Source organism: Monopterus albus, unplaced genomic scaffold (genome assembly GCF_001952655.1).
Source record: "Monopterus albus unplaced genomic scaffold, M_albus_1.0 scaffold145.1, whole genome shotgun sequence".
NCBI lineage: Eukaryota > Metazoa > Chordata > Actinopteri > Synbranchiformes > Synbranchidae > Monopterus > Monopterus albus.
Genome location: NW_018128025.1, coordinates 883,011 through 903,738, shown reverse-complemented (window position 1 = coordinate 903,738; position 20,728 = coordinate 883,011). Strand labels below are relative to the sequence as shown.

Below are 20,728 nucleotides of genomic sequence, written 5' to 3'. Positions count from 1 at the left end.
GAGGAAAATAGATGGATGGATGGATTATTAATTATGGTTTTTCTTATTACGCATGTGCTACTGTCTTTCACTAAACAATGTCACCAGATTGACCAGTTTCTGACTGAAATGATGCCAACGAGATTAAGATAAAAGGGACAATCAAGCTGAATGGATGCTTAGACCGACTTAGTGCCCCTTTTCTTTTTCAGTCTTTCTCTAAATCCAGTTCTGGACCTATTCCAACCACTCAAGTGCTTTTGGCTTGGATTAATAGAAGTGGAGATTGTGGCACATAACCCTCCCTAGCTGAGCAAGGGTAAAATGTTATTTCTACACCTCTACAGGGGAGTGGGCAGTAAAAAAAAAGTAACTAAAAGCCTAAATCCTTCTTCAACCACTAAGTGCCACTGGAAGATGTCAATCAACAGCAACCAGAGGAGAAAACACAAATAAAAACAGGTGCTAATGACTTTCAGAAACAGAAGAAATGTACCAGAAACACTCTGTTAGTTACCCTGTATCTTTTTAAAGTGATTTTATGAACATAGGGAAATAAAAATGACACTTTTCCTTTTCTAAAGAAAATATCTGCTTAGTCTTTACATTTTGTTCTAAAAGACTTCAGATTCAAACATCTGTGCACTCTGCTGCCTTGGTAACATCAAGGCACAGTACAGAATAACAGAAATCTTTCGTAACCTAATTGTAAAGCAATCATAAAACAGGTGTAAGCTACTGAAACAATGGAAGGGACATTGCACTCCTGAGACAGCGGGTTAATTTCAGAACTGCTCCCCAGCACTGACCTTCAACTTCTCACCCCAGGGCCTCACCTAACTGAATGAATGGCTATAATTGCAACACATAAATACAATGCTGATATAATTCAACATCCAAATGCAGAGAAATCATTGTGCCATACTGGATGGTGTAATTAAAAACTGACTGCTATAATAAATACCAGCAAGTCAGGGACAAATATTTCAGCTTTAACTTGACACTAACTCTATAAATGCACCTCTCTCCAATGTGTTTGTGTGTGCATAACAGATATATTTCTGATGCCCTGCAATGGCAGACTTCTCTTGAGAAATACCACTGCTAGTGCTGAGAACTAGAGTAGGAGTGAGACTAGTGGGTGGTAGCTCAAACTGTCGAAACACCATGTTGCTCCAAGAGGAATGTAAGAAAAACAACACATGGGCATATAGCTCTTTCACATTCCATCTTTCCATCTCTGCTGTCATCGCCGAATCCTTGGGACACGAATGCAGAGATCATATTAGATTGAATTTCTGCTTACTTGTCACATAATATGATCAGATATTTGTTTTGTAACACAAATAGAAAAACTAGCAAACATGGCTTTCTGGGACTAAAGGTTACATTAGCTGTTTTGCTAAATTAATTTCCAAAAAAGCTTTTCAGGGAGAGAAAAAACAAACAAACAAAACAACAGTTGTTTGTTTTAATTTTAAGTGCCTAGGAGAATCAAGGTAAATACACACAATGGGATTGGATATTAGGTTGTTAATGACTAAAACATGGCAAAGGGCCAGCTACTGGGATTCCTGCATTAGGAAATGGCAGGGGAGATCAAAACTTCTTAGAATGAGGGACAAGTCTAAATTTACTTAAGTAGGTTATCAAAATGAGGCTAAGCCTTGGCATAATTGCTGCCAGTAAAGACAATCTCATGATATCTGACATAATAATTATCACTTCATAAAATAAATTAAAACAACTATTTGGACAGCCCTCAAAAGGCACACCCAAGCAGTTTAAAAACACATAGCAGTAGAAAGTAATGCTACTTACACTGTGGTCATTTGTCCAATGCTTTTATCCAAAATTATACTCACTGCAACAGCACATGAACTTTAACAGTCTGATTTTCATTTGCTTACCTCCTACTCTTTCACTCACCCTTTTCTGTCTGTCTCTGTGAGGCAAAGGGAAAAGGAGCTAACATCCATTACCTAATGCATTATGGCATTAGTTAAACGTTCAGTATTAAATTCTGCTCACATCAACTAGGCCATTATCAACACTGACTGACACACATATGTATTTTTCCCATTTTGGACCACCTCAAATATCCTTTCAGACGGTGGTGACAGAGAGGAGCCGTGATGGATATTCTCTTTTATGGAGGAATCAAAAGCTCTTTCCATGTCCCTCCAGTACAGCAGTCACAAAGGCATCAAGGCCTTTGACATTTGAGGGGCACAGACTTGGCCAAAGGACTCCAGAAGACAGAATGAGCCAATTAAGCGACCGCCTCAAGATTGCGGGTTTGAAACAGCAAAACAATTTTCACACAAATTCTTGATATGCACACATGCGCACACACACACACAAACACATTTAGCATACTGCAGTCCACAGTACCTCTGTCCATGGCACTGGTCCTTTAGGAAATGAAGCATCATAGTGGAAGTGTACTGATTAGCAAACATTTCAACAAAATTGCACCGTCACACTGAACTGGACCCTAAGATGTGACTTCTCTGATTACCCTGGCAATATACACCAATATAACTTTCTGTTAATACTGAAACAATTTTGAATATTCTCCCTCAAGTCTCAATATTTAAATTCAAATAACTAAACCTCTAGTTTCATGTTATACCTGATGGAGGTCTTTCCCCAGGGCAAATTCCTGGAAGTAGCCTGGAGCAGCAGAGGAGGCCCTGATAGCCTGCCACAATTTGTGTTTGCAGTCTCCAAGGTAGTGGGATCTCACTCCAGGCATGAGTCTGTAGTTCCTGAACACATAGGCCTTTAGAGGCAAACCCCTGCTCACAATGGTGCTCACTGCTGCTACCTGGTGGACAAGAATTGAAGATATAAGTCCACTATTTTTAAAGGGTTTCACAAACTATTGTTTCCTTAAGTGTAGGGCTGTACCAGCATAAGGATTTTGTCAATTGACTGTCGGTTAGCATTTCAGTGTGAGTATTTGACCGTTCATTCTTTTTCTGTCTTTCTTTTGTTAAATATATATAGCCTAGACTGTCAGAAAATCAACTGGCATGGATTTCAGTGATGATTTAGACCACATAAAAATTGGTATTTAAATATAAAAAGAGTGACAGGAACATATTTCTGAGCATTTAAAAATCAATAAAAGACAGCCGCATATGATGCAAGATTTAAATTGCGACCTATTTAAAATTACAATATATAATGTCGGACTGCCATATGGTTTGCCGGAATAACGAGACAGAGAGCATGCTTGTATTTCTGTTGAAACAATGTTCATATAAGCAATTTTTTCTTCTGAGACATGGTTATAGCCTAGTTTACCAACAAGTTTAACATTCTCCTGTTAGTTCACCACAGTGCATGTTGTTACTGTGCGTTTCATGTGTGTCATCTTGCACTGTGAATGATTCCTCTTATTTATTAATCATCACTGAAATGTTTTCCACACACATTTTTGTTAGCTTCTTAGTCCCCTTTGGACGTATGTATGTTGCAGAAACAGTCTGTAAACGGCTGTGCATCATACTTTAACGGAGGTGGTTAAACAAAGTGGACCCCCACAACATTAGGCTATGCAAAACCAGCCACATTGTTGTGATAGACTTTTCCATGAGATTTGAAAACCCTTCTAATAAAGTACAAATCTCACATTTATGTGGCTTGTCCTAGTGGGTTTAGTTGCCTTTTCCTCCTCCTTCTGCAATTTGCGAAATAAATACAACCTTAATGTACATCCATGTATCGGACAGTGTCACTGTGGGTATCCCCCTTACTGAGCAGATTGTTGCTTGGCAAAATGAGGAGAAGATGATGACAAACTAATGGGGTCTGGGGCTACCTTCTATTGTAATGCACACTGGCTGACAAAAAAATAAAACATAATAAAATACAAACAAAGGCTCGGCTTTAAGTGTCTCAGTCGACTGGTCGACTGTTAGGGGGACAGCCCTACTTAAGTGCTCAGAGGACAAAAGACAACAACCAAAGATATGAAATAAAACCATGAGAACACCTTAAATTGTAAGATTTGAAATCTGTGTCCACCTGTTTGACTGTGTATATATGCACACATGTTCACAGGATTAAAGAGGCACAAAGACAGTATTTGTCATATAGTGTAGAGCTGAGAAAAGAAATGTGAATTACTTTAGGACAGTGGGGGTCTCTGGCACTCTCAATCATACTCGTCTCACCCATTCGTTTTCTAAAAGAAACACACAAGAACATAGGATTATGGGAGAAAAGGAATTAAATAAGATGAAAAAAGGAGGAGGAAAAGAGTGCTGCACACTAACTTGAGGATGTTTTCCCACATTTCGCTGTCATAAAAAGCATGGCTCCATCCCATCTTGACGGTACCAACGATGACATTCTGTTTGAACACATCTGAGCCCAACTTTCTGTACAACTCCTCACACTCCTCTAAGGGGATCTGAAAAATTCCCAGCATGAAGGCCAGAATGGCACCTAAAGCAAAGACCATGAAGTGTGATACGTCACTGAGCATGACACAGTAGTGATGTTACAAGTGAAACTGAAGCTTCAAAACTTGTGTTGAGCCAGAGGGGGCATTTCCATACAAAGCCTCGCTTTGAAGTTTGTGTCATTTCCCAGTTTGTCACGTGACAGGTGTCAACCAGCACCTCATTTTACCAGTTTTGTGCAAAAAGTGACTGTCTGCCAGAAACTCATTGACAAATGAAGGTGGGCATGCAGCCTATAAACATACATCAGCTGGTTTAGCTCTGCATACAGCTGCTTTTGTCATGATCAAACAGTTTTGTATCAAAATGTAAAAGTGTAAACAATTAATGATAGGTTTTGAGGAATTTCTAACAGAACGATCACAATTTTAGCCAGAAGAAGCCGTAGCAGTTTAGAGTGCAATCAGACATTCTTCAGTCTGCTTGATGTACTATATATCTCATGTGCAATAGGCAGGACTTAGGTGGTTTTAGTAACATATGCCTGTGACAGAGGTCGACTTCTTTCTGCTACAGTGTTTTAATTATGACCTGCTATATAATATGTTGTTACCCAGCCAGTTTCAGAAGCAAAATATTTAACCCTGTTGTCCATGTATTCATAAAAAGGATATCTATGTGCAAACTAAATGAATTTCATATACTTTCTCCATAGAACCTATTATATTTGGAAACTACACTAACATTGCTGATGTGGGCTATACATATAATTTTTTTTTTTTTAAGTTCCACTTTGCAATTATTCTACTGATTGATTCTGTGTATTAAACCACCCATTTAAGTACCTCTACGGATCCAGTACAACCAGAAAAATGCTGTATTCTCCTTGCCAAAAAGTGATTAGAACTAATACATTGTTACTGAATAGTGTTTTCTGCTTCGGAAATGAGGCCTCATCTCACCATCACTAAGGACAGTATAGAAAATTAACATAAACTCCCATGTGGGGTCGGTGAGGGCTGCTGTTGGACAACAGTGAAAGGACAAGAAATTCCAGACACTGAACAGTGACGACAGCATACCTGTGCTGACTCCACAGATGTAGTCGAACAGCTGATGGATTTGTTTGCCAGTCAGGTTCTGCAGTTTATGGAGAGTCTGCAGGGCCAGCACCCCCCTGTAACAAAGTCACACAGTTTATAAACCTAGTCTGATGAAACTGCAGCTTATTATATTTGATTTTTTCTTATAAACATACAGAGGTAGTCCTTTGCAGTTTTTCTGTAAGAGTAGCTGTTATTTTGTATTCCTCTATGTGGTAGAAAAACATTAGTCTCTACTTGTAACAACAAATGTAAAAAAAGGTGGTTTTATATTAATCACAAATAGGGACAGGATTTCATTTTTTAGATGAAAATATTACTGAAACTAAATTATTTATAGTTTGTTTTGCTAAGAGACCTTGTTCCACCCCCATCTATGGACAGTATCCGAATTCCTTTGCCTTTGACTGGGCTGATATAGCCAACCAGGGCCAGTGCTTCTCTCACAGCAGCCTGAAGAGGAAGATCTCTGGCCTGGCATAAACGCAGCAGGCAGGGCAGCACACCTTCCTGATGGTCAGAGTTACACAGAGACAAACTGCACGCTAAATTTCCCACTTGAAAAAAACACTCAAAGGCTGTGCTGCTCATTAAGATTCTTGTCATTTGTAGGACATGTAGAAATGATACCTACACCTACCTTGATGGCTACACCTCGTGTCTCTGGGAATTCAAGGAGATGATGGCTGAGTTCCTCCACTCGAGTAGTGAGGAGTTTGACATCAGTGACCCTCTGCAGGCCTTTCACTAGATTTCTGGTCCTGTTGTCTACACTCACCCTGGCTATTATCTTCATGACAAATACACAGAGTGAACAATAAACTAGAACCATATAACAAAAATCTGAAAAAATACACAAGCTTTATTTTAATAGTTTTAAACAGTTAAAGTACTAAAATTAACACATTTTGACAACACATTCTTTACACATCATGATTATTTGGACTTCGAGTGTTCATGAGAGCCATTCTGAGCATCTTACCTTCTCTCTTTGAGACAGCAGGTGTTGTTTTACTTCATCTGCTTTCTCTTCTTCACTATCTGTCTTTCCACCTTCCTTCCCCATTGCAGGCTCCTTCATAGCAGCTGCTGAAGATTTATCTTTTACAGCTGTGAGAGTTTTGGAATCACCTCTGAATTTGGGGACCAGCGGTGCAATGTAGCTGCCGACAAACGCCTGAACACTGGGTCGAGGGTAGGACAGGTAGTGGGTGAAGCCTTTTTTAGGTGAGGCAGTAGGCACAGGGATGAACTGAGGGGTGTCAGAAGATGGTATCTCTACTGATGGAGAGGGAGGGACAGAGGAGGTAGGTGCTTCTGTACTTTTAGCTTCTGCCACTGGAGACGAAATAGGAATGTGGTCCCCAGTTTGCTGAGGTGCAGACTGAATGACAGGCTCAGACAGAGGATCATCCCCTCCTCTGTGCTGCTGTGGTGGCCTTTTGTCTCCTTCTTGACCTTGTGCGCTTGTGCCAAAATAACCACTGATGTGCTTAGTCAGAGTTTTGCAAGTCTCATCCATATTGGTTGAAAGAGCTGCTGGGTGAAACAGCTGCTTAGTTTGTTTTGCCACTGTGGAGGAGGGGCTCAATGTAGACACAAATGCCACTGAAACTAAACTGGATGTAGATTTCTTTGTGGCAGAAAAAGGCTTTTCGTAAACTTCCTGCTGTTGTTTTTCTGACTCTTCCTCCACTATGGTCTTCTTACCTTCTCCTTCTTTCACTGTGGTTTGAGCTGGTGAAGCACAAGATGTGTCATTAGAAGTTAGGGTCCCAGCTTTGACCTGAACTTCTTCTACATGGGTGCTGTTGACTGCAGCACCACTAGGCTTCAGGCGTGACAACTTGGAGATGAGGTTTGTGCTGCTTACTGCCTTGCTGACACTGTCTAGTGTGGTCCTGATCCGTGACATGTGTCTGCTGGCTCACTGGGAATAGCAGTCTAGAACTTTATCAAACAAATGTATAACACTTTATGTCTGTAAAATTTTACTGAGTTCTGGCATGATACCTGCCACAGGCTACAGTGTGTTCTGCATTAAATCCATTTTGGAAGGAAAGTGTCAATACAGCTTCTTCTACTGCTTCCTGAAAGAAAGATTAAATGGAGATCATTTCACAAGACAGTCTGCACAAGAAATAGAAAACAAGACCTTTTATACTGCAGGAGTCAACTTGCAAGTAAAAAGTAGGCCAACAGGGGGCGCCATTTAATGCCACGCCTTCTGGTAACTATAGAAACTGCTCAAACAACAAAACGCATGCTAACAACATCTTTCACAAAATAAGAAGTAATCCTTCGGTTACCTGATATCCTGCAAGCAGTTTATTGTGACAAAGGACAAGATGGAAGAGCATACATCTAATCTGAACTATACAACGGAATCAGCTCTTCTTGTAAAAACCGTGCTGGAGAGATACCGCCGCACTCTCACAACGGAGCCGGAGGATAGCTCTCCTCACACTGAGATGAGTAACATTAACTGGGTTGCTAGCAAATACTTCACAGTCGATGTGGGAAAGAAACAGATTGGACAGTACATTCAGACGTGGGATGTGCAGCCCCGCTGGCTCTACAGTCTGGACTTTCTCTACACAGCCGAAGAGGACTATCATACTTTCTACCACTATCGGGCCCGCTTCAGCACCCCGAGTGCGCAAAAGCCAATTCAGGGAACAGCTAGCGTCTACTTCGTCGTGGGCGTATCTAAAGTCAAACCTGAAACTGTGCCAGTGGAAGTGCACTTCGTGGTGGAGTCAAACAGGCTAGTACACACACCAGGGAAGACCAGGTTTAGAGAAAAGTGGCTGGCGGATGTTACTGAGAGCAAGACTTTGCTCCGAGGAGCTGTGGACCTTTGAACCAGCACTGCGGAACCATCCATCACCCCTGACATATTAAAGTTGCATTCTTAATGCTAGCTAAGCACTAGCATTAAGACCCGCAAGATGACTGCATTTTAATTACCAAACCACTTCGAAACAAATCAGTTTATGCTCGACAATATGCTTATTTAAAGGACTAAACACCTCATGTTAATGTTGTTTGACAACCGGCTTGCTAAGCACAGCTAACACATAAACACCTCGAAACCCGATTAGCCACTGCTAGCTTCTCTAATAAATGAATTGTGCATTTTGAGTTTATTAAACACAATGTCACACAATAAACAATATGTCGTCTTCTTACCTGGCGAGACAATAACTATTAAAAAGCAGTCGAAAGTCTTTATTCAGAGTAACGCTGCCGGTACACAGTAAAACATATCTATGATTGCTGATCGTGATGCTCAGAAAAAATAAACAGGAAGAGACGAAGTGACGCTGGTTGCCTATTGGCCAATGCTTTATTTGCGCCAATAGATGTCGCTGATATCGACAAAACGTGAACCTCAATAGAAAGAAAGGCATTCAGTCTATTTGCATTGCTTTTGGAATACACTAACACAACAATAACTTGTTTCAGCTTAATATGAACTCTTGCTGAGGACAAACAGCTTCTGTTCATTTTCTTAGGTAGCAACAAGCAAGTCGACTTTGAATACTGATATACTGTCTGGTAGTTCATTTTGAATAGATAGTGCAAATTGTCAGAATACTGAATCTACATTAGCTGGATCGTCAGTGTTTGTCCTGTCTGCTGTCATTTTGAAGTATTTCCAAATAACAATATGCACAACAATGTACTTTGGAATGAAGAGGAAGGTGCAGGGCACAAAAGGGATATCCAACATGATGCATGACAATAAAAATTACATTTACTATTATGGCATACCCAGTGTGTTCAAGCCCATGCTCTGTTGTACATTTATGGTCTGCATGGAGTCCAGCGGTGTGCTCACTAAAGGTTGGTCTGTCTGGGCCCGTATGTCACTGTGGTGCAGGTCTGTGTCATCTGCCAGTATAATATATCAGATATTTGTTTGTCACAAGTCATCAACTGTGCTGCCCATCTTTTTCTGTTAGGTCCATACATACAGTGGGGCAAATAAGTATTTGATACACTGCCGATTTTTCAAGTTTTCCCATTTACAAAGAATGGACAAATCTGTAATTTTCATCGTAGGTACACCTCAACTGTGAGAGACAGAATCTACAAAAAAAAAATCCAGAAAATCACATTGTTAGATTTTTAAATAATTTATTTCCATTTTATTTCATGAAATAAGTATTTGATACAATAGAAAAATAGAACTTAATATTTGGTACCGAAACCTTTGTTTAGTTACAGAGGTCAGACATTTCCTGTAGTTGTTGACCAGGTTTGCACACACTGCAGCAGGGATTTTGGCCCACTCCTCCACACAGGTCTTCTCCAGATCTTTCAGGTTTTGGGGCTGTCGCTGGGCAATACGGAGTTTCAGCTCCCTCTATAGATTTTCTATTGGGTTCAGGTCTGGAGACTAGCTAGGCCACTCCAGGACCTTGAAATGCTTCTTACGGAGCCACTCCTTAGTTGCCCTGGCTGTGTGTTTGGGGTCATTGTCATGCTGGAAGACCCAGCCACGACCCATCTTCAATGCTCTTACTGAGGGAAGGAGGCTGTTGCCCAAAATCTCACGATACATGGCCCCATCCGTCCTATCCTCAATACGGTGCAGTCGTCCTGCCCCCTTTGCAGAAAAGCACCCCCAAAGTATGATGTTTCCACCCCATGCTTCACAGTTGGGATGGTGTTCTTGGGATTGTACTCATCCTTCTTCTTCCTCCAAACACAGCAAGTGGAGTTTATACCATCCATCCATCCATTTTCCTCCGCTTATCCTGAACCGGGTCGAGGGGGCAGCAGTCTAAGCAAAGATGCCCAGACTTCCAGATTTCCCTCTCTCCAGACACTTCCTCCAGCTACTCCAGGGAATGCTGAGGCGAGTTTATACCAAAAAGTTCTATTTTGGTCTCATCTGACCACATGACCTTCTCCCATGCCTCCTCTGGATCACCCAGATGGTCTTTGGCAAACTTCAGACAGGCCTGGACATGTGCTGGCTTGAGCAGAGGGACTTTGTGTGCGCTTCAGGATTTTAAGCCATGACGGTGTAGTGTGTTACTAATGGTAACCGTTGAGACCCCGCCCCCCGAACACACAAAAAACACCCAATTTTGTTGTATCTATTTTATAAAAAAGTTAAAAGCCATCTATGTTTTAGTGCTCAGATAAATACAACCATCATGCATTTTAGGCAAAAGGTCTGCAGCTGCAAATAAGCTGACACATACCATATAGTAGCCTGCGTAATGTTTTTATATGAAGACAACAGTCAAACACAGGGTAGATGATGAATGACAACAGGCTGATGGCACTGCATAATAAAAACAGCAAAAGAATCATTATTAAGTTAGGATATGATATTGATCACATCATATAACAAAATGTTGACATGTGCATAGCATAGCAATAGCAACTAGAGATACAGTATGTATGCATAGCAATAAGCCACTGAAAAGGAATGCTCCAGCATCTGAGACACTTTCAATAAAGATGGCTGTACAGTACCACCATGTGGACATAAAATTATCAGATCTACAACTGAGCAATGTTGCAGAATAAACATCAATTGAGTTGTGTAAAATCAGGCACAATTAGTGCTTATGTACAGTATGTATAGCAGCATGTGCAACATACCTGCAAAAGTGATTCAATGGTAATTTATAATACATGCACATCCGCAATCTCATTTCAAAATCAGAGCAATATGGATGAAATATATTCTTCTAAAACTTTCTGCTTCTCTTTAAAAACCGCCCCATCTTTCTTCAGGTGAGCTATCTCAGTCTCCAGTGCATGGATTTTAGCCACGGTGCTCTCCTCCCTGTGATCCAGCTCCATGATCTTTGCATGCAAACTTAAGATCTTACTCCACAACTGCTCTTTGTCTGTGTCTGGCCGGCAGTATGAGTGCTCATAAGCAAAAATGTGCTCTCCCTCACTGGGTCCCCTCTCCTCCACAAAGCAGCCCGTGGGTCCATCTTTGACAATTTCCACAGGAACAAAGCTATAAGCCTCGCCTAGTGCTGCTTGGGGGACAGCTGCATCCACACTTGTCTCTACATCAGAGAAAGGGTCTAATGATTCACAACACAACACAGTCACAGTTGAGTCGGTCTGGACTTCAGAATGAGACTCTCTGTACGGGAATAGTGCCAAGAAGGATGCCACTGGCATGCCACTGTCACCTGATACCTCACAAGCAGCAGTCTGCATCTCTGAGGGATTTGCATGACAGGAGCTGCCAGAGCCCAATACCAGAGGTAGATCAAAAACCATCTCTGTATGTTCAGTAACAGTGTCGTCTGTTGTACTTGACTGAATCTTTTTGAATGTTCTGCTCAAAATGAGAGGCCTCTTAGTGAGAAGGGAAGAGTCAAATCCTGTGGGCTCAGCATCCATATCCACAGTTCTGGGTTTGGCTTTGGGGGCCCTTTTAATGGTGGCCACTTTCTTCTCACCATCCTGAGATAAAAGATAAAAGATGTTCATTACAGGAAATCCAGCAAGCAGTGTCGCAAAGCTGTAACAAGCTATCTATAATAAAAGCAACAGATAAAATCTGAAATTCCCTGAACCATAGTGGCAATTTGCACTATCCATTCAAAATGAACTACCAGATAGTATATCAGTATTCAATGTCGACTTGCTTTTTGCTACCTATGAAAATGAACAGGAGCTGTTTGTCCTCAGCAAGAGTTCATATTAAGCTGAAGTGATTTCTTTGAAATAATTAAGAGTGTTCAAAGCAGGCACGGTCGCCTGAATACCGCAGCTAGGAATAATGGAATAGGACTCCGGTTCTATTTTGTGGGTTTTCTCTCTGAACTGGGGCCATGATTAAGAGGGACGGCCGGGGGCATTCGTATTGTGCCGCTAGAGGTGAAATTCTTGGACCAGCGCAAGACGGACGAAAACGAAAGCATTTGCCAAGAATGTTAAAAGAAACACAAAGGGAAAAAAACATTTAAAAAATGTTTTCTACACTCCAAAAATTTTTTGCTTTGGACAACCACACTTCTTGGTGTTTACTTTAAAATTTTGTAAGTGAGTGAAAAAATGCTCTTTCACTAGCTGTTATTCTATTTGCAGAAAAAAAAAGAAAAGGCATGGAGTGTAAAGTTTTTGCAGAGTTTAGGCTTTTTGTGTGCTGTAAGACAATTACATCTTCAGCTGAAGGAAAAATGGTCGGGATAGCCGTGTTCTTGAGGTAGCGGATGCCCCAACGAATATCGAAGCAGTCCTCTGTGAAGTGCTCGCTGCAAAGGTACTGATGCCGACTTGGGGTCCATTCCTCCCGTTTCATGTTGTCCACCCATTTCTGAAGCCTGGGCTTGTCATACAAAGGAAACCTTTTGGTGGAAGAGGGAAACGTAAAATTAAGGGTTTGAAACTGGTCAATGTTTCATAGTTATCATTACCGTTACTCCACATTCACACCTTCTCCCCTTGTATCATCACGCTCTAGTAACACTGGCACACATTCTATACTATATATGTAACAAATACTATAGCTTACTAAAGAGCTAGGACTAAGAGAAAAGGAGCGCGTGTAGCTGAACTACAACAACACGAGACACGGCAGAAACAAAACAAAAAACATACGGGTAGAAGCTAATTCTCTTGTTGTCTTGCCTTGATACAGCTCCCCCGCGGTTTCTGCAAGTTTTCACAGCGCAGTACCGTGGCATATCTGCAGTGAAACTACATGAAAACACTGTACAAACCCACGTTTGTAGCTAAATGTTTGAAAATACAAAACAGCTCATTAGTCGTCACTTCCTAGTTGTAATTATCGGAAATGACGTTTGCGCCGTTTGTTGATCAAGATACTTACCGTATCATTGAGACAAAGTAGTTGCACAACTACATGGAGGCGATTTAATACAATATAATTACTTAAATTCTTCGGATATTTAATGCAAAAATTAATCAAAATAGTACAGATATATCACATAACATCATTCTTATTCAGTGAGCTAAATTATGTTTAGTTCTCACTCAGCTATCGATTAGCAAAGACAGAATTATAGGTAGGATCACCATCTTGCTTCGCTTGTATTTTTCCGGAATATCTCCTACTCTCCACCTCCACGCGCTCATTGTCTCGACCAATCACAGGGACCCGAGTCACTGTGTTGAGAAATCAACCAATAGCGTTGTGAGTCGTGGTGTTACCACTCGGGAATGCATCTCGTCAACAACAGATAGCTTTCGTTTCGTTGTCAGTTGTAGCTATCGGCCGCTCAGAGAGGTATTCTGAGGCAGTTTGATATCCTGTCTCCAGGTAATCCCCCTTTTTCCTGTACGCATTAACTTTACTTTTCATAGATGGTTTATCTGCAGCTTAGAACAAACAGAGCATCACTAACAAGCTGGCTTAACCTACGTATCTCCTTTGTTTTACTAAAACAGTTTCATTTACTCATCGCATCTCTACTGAAAGCAACCAGCAAATTAACGTTAAAGTCATAAAAATATTTTGTCTGCTCTCTGAATATTTAACTTAAGTACCCGGATCGTGAACTTCGAAACCGTTTTAAAAGCTTTCCTGCGACTCAGGTTTGTGTGAAACGTCATTAACAGAGCTGTCAAACTTTCTTCTCAGCCACAAAGGCACCAAAACCAGCAAGCAGTATGGCCACAGCGCAGTCCGTGTTGCTGCTAGCAGTGCATATTCTGCTGATATCAGAGTTCATCCTGGCCAAAAGAGACTACTACGACATACTGGGGGTGCCCAGAGATGCCACCGAGCGCCAGATCAAGAAGGCTTTCCATAAGCTGGCCCTCAAGTACCATCCTGACCGAAACAAGGGCCCAGACGCCGAGGCCAAATTCAGAGAACTAGCAGAGGGTGAGGGAGTCATTATGTCATTCTATAATGTTGGGCAGTGGAGAAATGTAAATGCAAAACTGCATTTCTTAGTTTGAGCCTACTGTTTATTGTCTACTACAAGTGTTTAATAGGTGAGCTCCAACGGGGACAAACAGGACACTTCTGTCTAATTTATGATAAAACGCTAAACATGTCACTACTTTGCTCAAAGATTGAGCTAAAATGTTTAGAAACACTTGCAGTGTCATGGCAACCAAGACTGTGAGTGATGTTATGCATCTTGGTCTCTTCCAGCATATGAGACGTTATCAGATGACAAAAGGAGGCAAGAATATGACCAGTTTGGCCATCGTCCATCACCAGGGGAGAGCCATAGTAGAGGAGGTGGTAACTACAACTTTAGACAACACTTCCAGTCCTTCAACTTCAACTTTGATGACATCTTCAAAGACTATGACCTTTTTGCTCAGCAACACCACTTTCACTCCCACTCCCAACATCAAGCCCACCAAAAGACACACTTTGACACCCACTTCCAGGTCCACCAGGAGGCTAACAGTTAACAGCCTAAGCTAGTCAACCTGTCTGCACTAAACATTCCTAGACAACAAATCTCTGAATATCTATCTAACTAAAAAATAACCTAACAGCACACACAGCTCCAGGGCTGACAGCAGATTCCAGGGCTCGGCAAAGCAGCACTGCAAGACAGTGACCCAGCGTAGAGGGAACATGGTGACCACCTTCACTGACTGCTCCTGAGACAGACAACGTGGCTCTACACAGGGCTGCACCTTGGGACACTGCTAGGTTCTTACTTTTAGTTTTGGAATTGAATGCTAATTTATCACTAAATAGAAAATGGGTTTTGTGTGGCATTTGTAATTTTCTGTCTGTAATTTCCTTTAGGAACAAATATCCAAGCTGGCCTGATAAATGGCTTCTTCCAAGCAATAACTCGCACATTATTGCTCATTGCATGGTAATAAACCAGAGGTTCATTCAGATACCTCCAAATTATTTAGCTTTCCAGGTTCAATATGTTTACTTGTGTTCATGTTTTATGATGGTACAATCTACTATACTCAGTTGTGGCCTAAGGGTAAAATGAACACTTTTTTTCCTTTGAGAGTGGTGAGACAAAAGGATTTCTTCAGCATCAGGGTTGTGACATTCACAGTCTGTTGCTAAGTAGGCTGTATCATTGCCGTGGTCTCTACAACATGAACACTTCTCTAATATGAAACCAGCCATGCTGAACTAAGCATTGTGTACTCTGATTTGTACAGTTTTATTTCTTGGTTTAAAGAGTCAGTTACACAGCTAAAATAACATTGAATTCTTACAAATATGGATTTATAGCACTTGCCTCAAACCTTACTATGAAAATGGAGCTTTGCATTCGGAGATATATGGAAACTGGCCATTATCAACTGTTACCTCATTTTAGTTTCTTTCCACAAACTTGCAATCTACCTTCACTCAGTCAGGGTAGGAAAATAAAACATCAGTCCCATGACAATTACTGGTAAACGTAGCCACAGGCAAAGTTTGTGTACTCTCTCAGCTGTTTTGTAACCATTTGTCACAATGGTTACAAAACCCTGGGATCTGCCAGCGAAACTGAATGGTCTGAAAAGTTAAGTTTCCTGAACTGATCATAATGTGCAATATTTAGCACCTTTGCTGTTCATGTTGCCTATCTTTCATAGACAGTGCTACATTATTGTCATTGTGTAATGTCTGCACTTTGTGTGAGTGTGTGTCTGTGTGTGCACATTGAGAGTGCCATGAATGTTGATTGGTAACATGTTTGAAGAATGAATAAAAAAAATTTACAAGAACAACTGTTTGTTTTGTAATAGAAGAGGAAAGGCAACTACATCCATTAATTGCTTATTATTAGATAATTTATTGTTTTAGGTAATGCTATTTTAAATATTTTTCTACCTGTTTGCGAGAATATTGTCTGTGAATTAACTGAAATCCTGTGATGCTTTGTTCAGTAACAGTACTACAGTTACCACTGCACAGTTGTAACTGCATCATAAAACGTTGCTTACTGAAGTTACACATTCTATTATTAATTCACACAGGTACTGAAAAGCTGCGCTTGCAAACTAAGATGTAGCATGTGGGAGGCGTGTTGAACATCTGCATAACAGTACAACTGAGCACAATAGCTTTGCACTGATACAGAATGATGCAGTTGTTGTACTCCATGGTACACATTGGAGTGCAAATATACTGCAAAGCATTCCTGTGACAACAATGAGACCCAGTACTATAACTTACTATATATAGCCAAGTAATATTCTAGAAAGTTGTTCAGTTGAACATCAAGTAGAGAGTGCACTTTCATTATATAGCAATGCAGGGTTTGGAGCACTACCTGCAACAACCTGTGAAAGCAAATGGTATGTGCACTGTGGGTTAGGAAATTATTTTTGAAAGCCTCTAGATGAGGTATGGCATACAGAGGGAGTATCATTATTATGTCTACCTGTAGGAAACATGTTAACATGTTTTTTGCTTCAAACCTAAACTTGATCAGATCAATGAGAGAATACAAGTGAACTGATTTCAAATCTACAGAGTACTGAACAGAAGATAGACGTAATGGCAACTCACTAAAACTGAAGACAAACAGCTGAAATGCATGAATGTCACAAACCAGTATGATTAAAGTGAGTTTTTCCTCCTCACTGTGACCAAGTGCTTGCTCAAGGGGGGTTTGTTGGGTTTTCCTTATAATAGTGCAAAATGATTGTTCTTGTGAATTGGAGCTATACAAATAAATTGAATTGAACTGAATTCAATTGATCACTCTAAGAGAGTCAGGACCTGTTTGTATACGGGGACACAACAAAACTAAACTGCTTTGCATAATGACTGATTAAATGAACCGATTCTGCTAGTATGGACAGCTCTCATCTGTATCAGCTTTAAAGGGCAAATAAATCATTGCAGACTTGAATTACACATGCCAAACAGATGTGTGGAAAAAATTATTCATAAAATTATTTGCATAGTGCATTTAGCAAATCACATTTATTTGAAAAGAATCATTTCTGCACTTTCCACAACATGTTACACAGAGTTAAGTACAAAAGATCTATGTTTGGCCTGTAATTTATGAGCTCCACCCTTCACAAGGCTAGAAAATTGCTAGAAGCAACAGCACATGACTAACCCGTGTAATCTTTTTGCCTTAAAACAGTCCATATGATTACACCAGTGGCGGGCCGTCAGGGCCAGCAAGGCCTTCTCTGCTAGCCTAAACACTATTAGAAGCACTGACCTACATTTACAACCGAAATTCTAATATTTCTACCATGAAACTGTATTAATTTATTCCCAACAGTCTGTTCTCTTCATTTCGTAGTATTTCTCTTGGCTGCAATGCTTCCAGTACGTGTATGTGGATGTTAGATTTTTTGTCCAATCAGATTTCAGCCTCTATGTGTTGCCATGTCAATCTAATCTGCCCAGGGCCTTCAGCATCAGAAGTGCTGGCCCATGTACCTTAAACTATATTAGCAATGGGACTGTTTCTTTAACCAATCAGATTTCAAATTCGCCTCACAGGGCCAGCTAGCTGGCCCACAATGATGTCAGCATTTTTCCGTCCTCTGATTGGTTGGTCAGAACAAAACTAGAAAAGGGCTTATGATGGAACTGAAACGCAGAGATCACAGTTGCGGTTGTAGTGTAGAGGTTTTGGAGTTGTCTTAACTGGGTTTCTTGCTTTAGTAAAAATGGTATTCACCCTCAGTACGCGAAATACCTCTCTCTCTGTAATGCCAAACTTTATTATATTGCGTTTTTGTATTGATGGTTTCTATAATTGCGACGTACAGTGGTGGTATTAAGAGGTGAATTAAGTCGGTTAAGTCTCCACTGAAGGCCCGCCACTGGATTACACACAAGTTCTAACTTCAGACACTATCAAACATCATGTAGAAACTGTAGCTGCAAACCCATGTGAGCATGCTGCATTATGGGCTAGGTGGGCTAAAGGATATCTAGACTACTGATTTATAAAAAAAATCTTAACATCTCACTTTATCGTGTCCCTCATGGCAGTGAGATTCTACATTTACTCACAGATGAAGATATTGACTACCAATCTATAATGCTACACTTTCACAAAAGATGTGAGCTTCGTGCTGTCCAGTACTACACAGCACAACAAAATCTGCAACCTTGAAGAATGCAGCTAAGAAAAAAAAAACCAAAGGCACTGGGGTATAAATGTGGGTCATGGTATGACTGTCGATTAAGAAAGCAGACATAGCTGAAGTGGCTGCAGTAAAAGAGGAAAACATGGCAGGGCTGATTTGTGTCTTTATAAGACCACGCCATTTATAAGCACAGACGCATTTAGGGATAAGCTGTGATGACTCTATACAACATCTGTTAACTGGGTAATGGTCTCAGTGAGGGCAACATGCCAAGCCATTGATTTCATGCAGATAAATAATCATCTTCTTATACTTTACATAAAAAATAGATAGGTAGTGTAACGGTACCACAAGAAGAGGAGCTGATGTTTTCAGAAAAATGTCTCAGTGTCAGTTAACTATACAACAATTTCAAGCCAGTCTGCTATTAGCCTAAATTAGCTGCCACAAGACAACAACCTTGCCAGACCAAAGAATTTTTCTTGCGCACACAAGAACGAGGGCTCAAACAGCTCATCAGATCTTATGCCTAACTGATCGCAGGTCTGATCGGAATGATAAGAATTCCAAATTCACAAAAACCCTTGCACTTATTTCATGCTATATGGTACAATTTTTTTAAAATAATCATATAATTTGTGCTGATTTGTTCCTTTCTCTGCAATGCCTCTGCCTTTGCTACAATATTTCTGTGGTCTGCATGCAGAGCAGACCAATTACAACCAGAAACACTTTCTTTCTACCCATTAACCCCTCCTCTTTCACTGCTTATTGCACAAAAGGCTGCCTCTTCTGAGTGCTGTGTGGTAAGAGTCCACTTGTTGACCAATCCTGTTAGATTGAGACCTGCAACAGATCTCCAACATGATACCATCATTTACACCGAACAATGGAGCAGCAATGCTTATTGTAGGCATAGGAACATGGAGGACAAGGCTGCTGACTGAATGGACTTAACATTCTCTCTTTTAACAATCTTTCAGTGGTTCAATTTGTGGGTATTAACTGGATTGTATCTTAACACTAGAACCGCCATGACGTCATTTTGACCTCTCTTGCATATTAAAATGTATGTAACTTTGAGTAAAAACCATATGTCTCCAAGTCAATCACCTTTTCTAAAAGTATGTTACACATCATCTTATGCATTTCAGGGATTCTGGAATAAAAGAGAGAGGAAAAGAGAGTGGTTTTACCTAGAACCGCCATGAGGTCATTTTGACCTCCATTACTCCTAATGCAAAAACGGTAAATAGACTTATATACTTATATATCCAGTCAGATACACAGCTCAAAACACTTTACAGTAACACCTCACATTCCTCCATTCTTACACACTTTCCAAAATTAACAATAGGCGTTGCTAGGCAACCAAGATACAAAATAAGTGTAGAGTGATGAACCTGATGCAGCCTTATCTAGGCAAGGGGAGAAACGTCACTACAGACAACTTTTTTACATCACTCCCCCTTGTTCCTAAACTCCTAGTAAGGAACACAAGCCTGGTGAACAAAAACAGGCATTCACTCCCACCTTCTGTGAATCAGAAAGCACTACTGCATGACATCAAAGTGATGAAGAGTGACAAGACAATACTTACAATATACCAGGGCAAGGTGAACAAAAATGTGTGCATCCTCAGCACAATGCACCAGACGGTGAACGTGGAAAGTGACAGCCAGACACAGTGCACTATTATAACAAGACCAAGATAGGAGTGCATATCCTGGACAAAATGATCAGACAGTACTCCACAAGAGCCACCACCCACAGATGGGCAGTCGTCGTCTTCTATAACATGTTGGACCTGGCTGGCGTCAATGTATGCATTCTTTACCGGAGCTGCACAAAAGCCAAACTTGCTAGGCGCGACTTCCTTCTGCAGTTGTGTAAGGAATTACGCAGTGACCACATGCAAATGAAAGAGGCAACTGAGACTGTGCCACTGCCCCTTCAAACAGTAGTAGAGCAGCCTCAGGAGAAGCAAAGGCAGTGTACAGGGAAAATGCACAGCAATAAAAACAAAACTGTCAAATTGTGCGTCAAGTGCCGGTGACCTGTGTGTGGTCAGTGTACTGTCAAGGTCTTCAGTGTTTGTGCAGGTTGTGAGTAAGCTGTGTGGCAGAACTTGGAGTGGAATAGGCCTGTGGTTCCCAAACATTTTTGACCAAGGCTCTCTTTCTTTGTAAATATTTCATGTTCATTTCTCATGAAAGCAATGGA

General features: G+C 40.8%; 4 protein-coding genes across 8 annotated transcripts in view; 2 read left to right on the top strand and 2 right to left on the bottom strand.

The window, feature by feature from the left end:
- The window catches only part of pnpla8 (patatin-like phospholipase domain containing 8), a 12,042-nt gene extending 2,818 nt beyond the window's left edge, over positions 1-9,224 (bottom strand). The window contains exons 1-8 of one of the 2 annotated variants that reach the window (XM_020614398.1): positions 8,690-9,224; positions 6,480-7,587; positions 6,132-6,287; positions 5,856-6,007; positions 5,477-5,571; positions 4,266-4,437; positions 4,117-4,174; positions 2,615-2,809 (exon numbers count right to left, since the gene is read on the bottom strand). In XM_020614398.1, coding sequence (XP_020470054.1) covers positions 2,615-2,809; positions 4,117-4,174; positions 4,266-4,437; positions 5,477-5,571; positions 5,856-6,007; positions 6,132-6,287; positions 6,480-7,412 — 1,761 coding nt within the window. In that variant the 5' untranslated portion in view covers positions 7,413-7,587; positions 8,690-9,224. The remainder of the gene's footprint in view (positions 1-2,614; positions 2,810-4,116; positions 4,175-4,265; positions 4,438-5,476; positions 5,572-5,855; positions 6,008-6,131; positions 6,288-6,479; positions 7,588-8,689) is intronic. The other variant, XM_020614399.1, reaches the window with a different exon arrangement.
- akap14 (A-kinase anchoring protein 14) lies at positions 7,629-8,679 on the top strand. The gene has a single exon (XM_020614400.1). It carries the CDS (start codon positions 7,846-7,848, stop codon positions 8,359-8,361), a length of 516 nt encoding a protein of 171 aa, XP_020470056.1. The 5' UTR covers positions 7,629-7,845; the 3' UTR covers positions 8,362-8,679.
- A 1,355-nt stretch (positions 9,225-10,579) lies between the features above and the next one.
- Positions 10,580-13,596, bottom strand: LOC109968260 (THAP domain-containing protein 5). Of its 4 annotated transcripts, none has more exons than XM_020614404.1 (3): positions 13,529-13,596; positions 12,651-12,837; positions 10,580-11,950 (listed from the first exon to the last, which is right to left on the bottom strand). In XM_020614404.1, exons 2-3 carry the CDS (start codon positions 12,789-12,791, stop codon positions 11,183-11,185), a joined length of 909 nt encoding a protein of 302 aa, XP_020470060.1. In that variant the 5' UTR covers positions 12,792-12,837; positions 13,529-13,596; the 3' UTR covers positions 10,580-11,182. The 4 variants fall into 4 exon arrangements, with proteins under 4 accessions (XP_020470060.1, XP_020470059.1, XP_020470057.1 ...); XM_020614403.1 differs by lacking the exon at positions 13,529-13,596 and adding an exon at positions 13,323-13,504; XM_020614401.1 differs by lacking the exon at positions 13,529-13,596 and adding an exon at positions 13,091-13,310.
- A 71-nt stretch (positions 13,597-13,667) lies between these two features.
- LOC109968252 (dnaJ homolog subfamily B member 9-like) lies at positions 13,668-16,162 on the top strand. The gene is made up of 4 exons (XM_020614375.1): positions 13,668-13,772; positions 14,094-14,339; positions 14,616-14,883; positions 14,972-16,162. The coding sequence occupies exons 2-4, from the start codon at positions 14,123-14,125 to the stop codon at positions 15,081-15,083; spliced, it is 597 nt and encodes a 198-aa protein (XP_020470031.1). The 5' UTR covers positions 13,668-13,772; positions 14,094-14,122; the 3' UTR covers positions 15,084-16,162.
- The last annotated feature ends 4,566 nt before the right edge of the window (positions 16,163-20,728 follow it).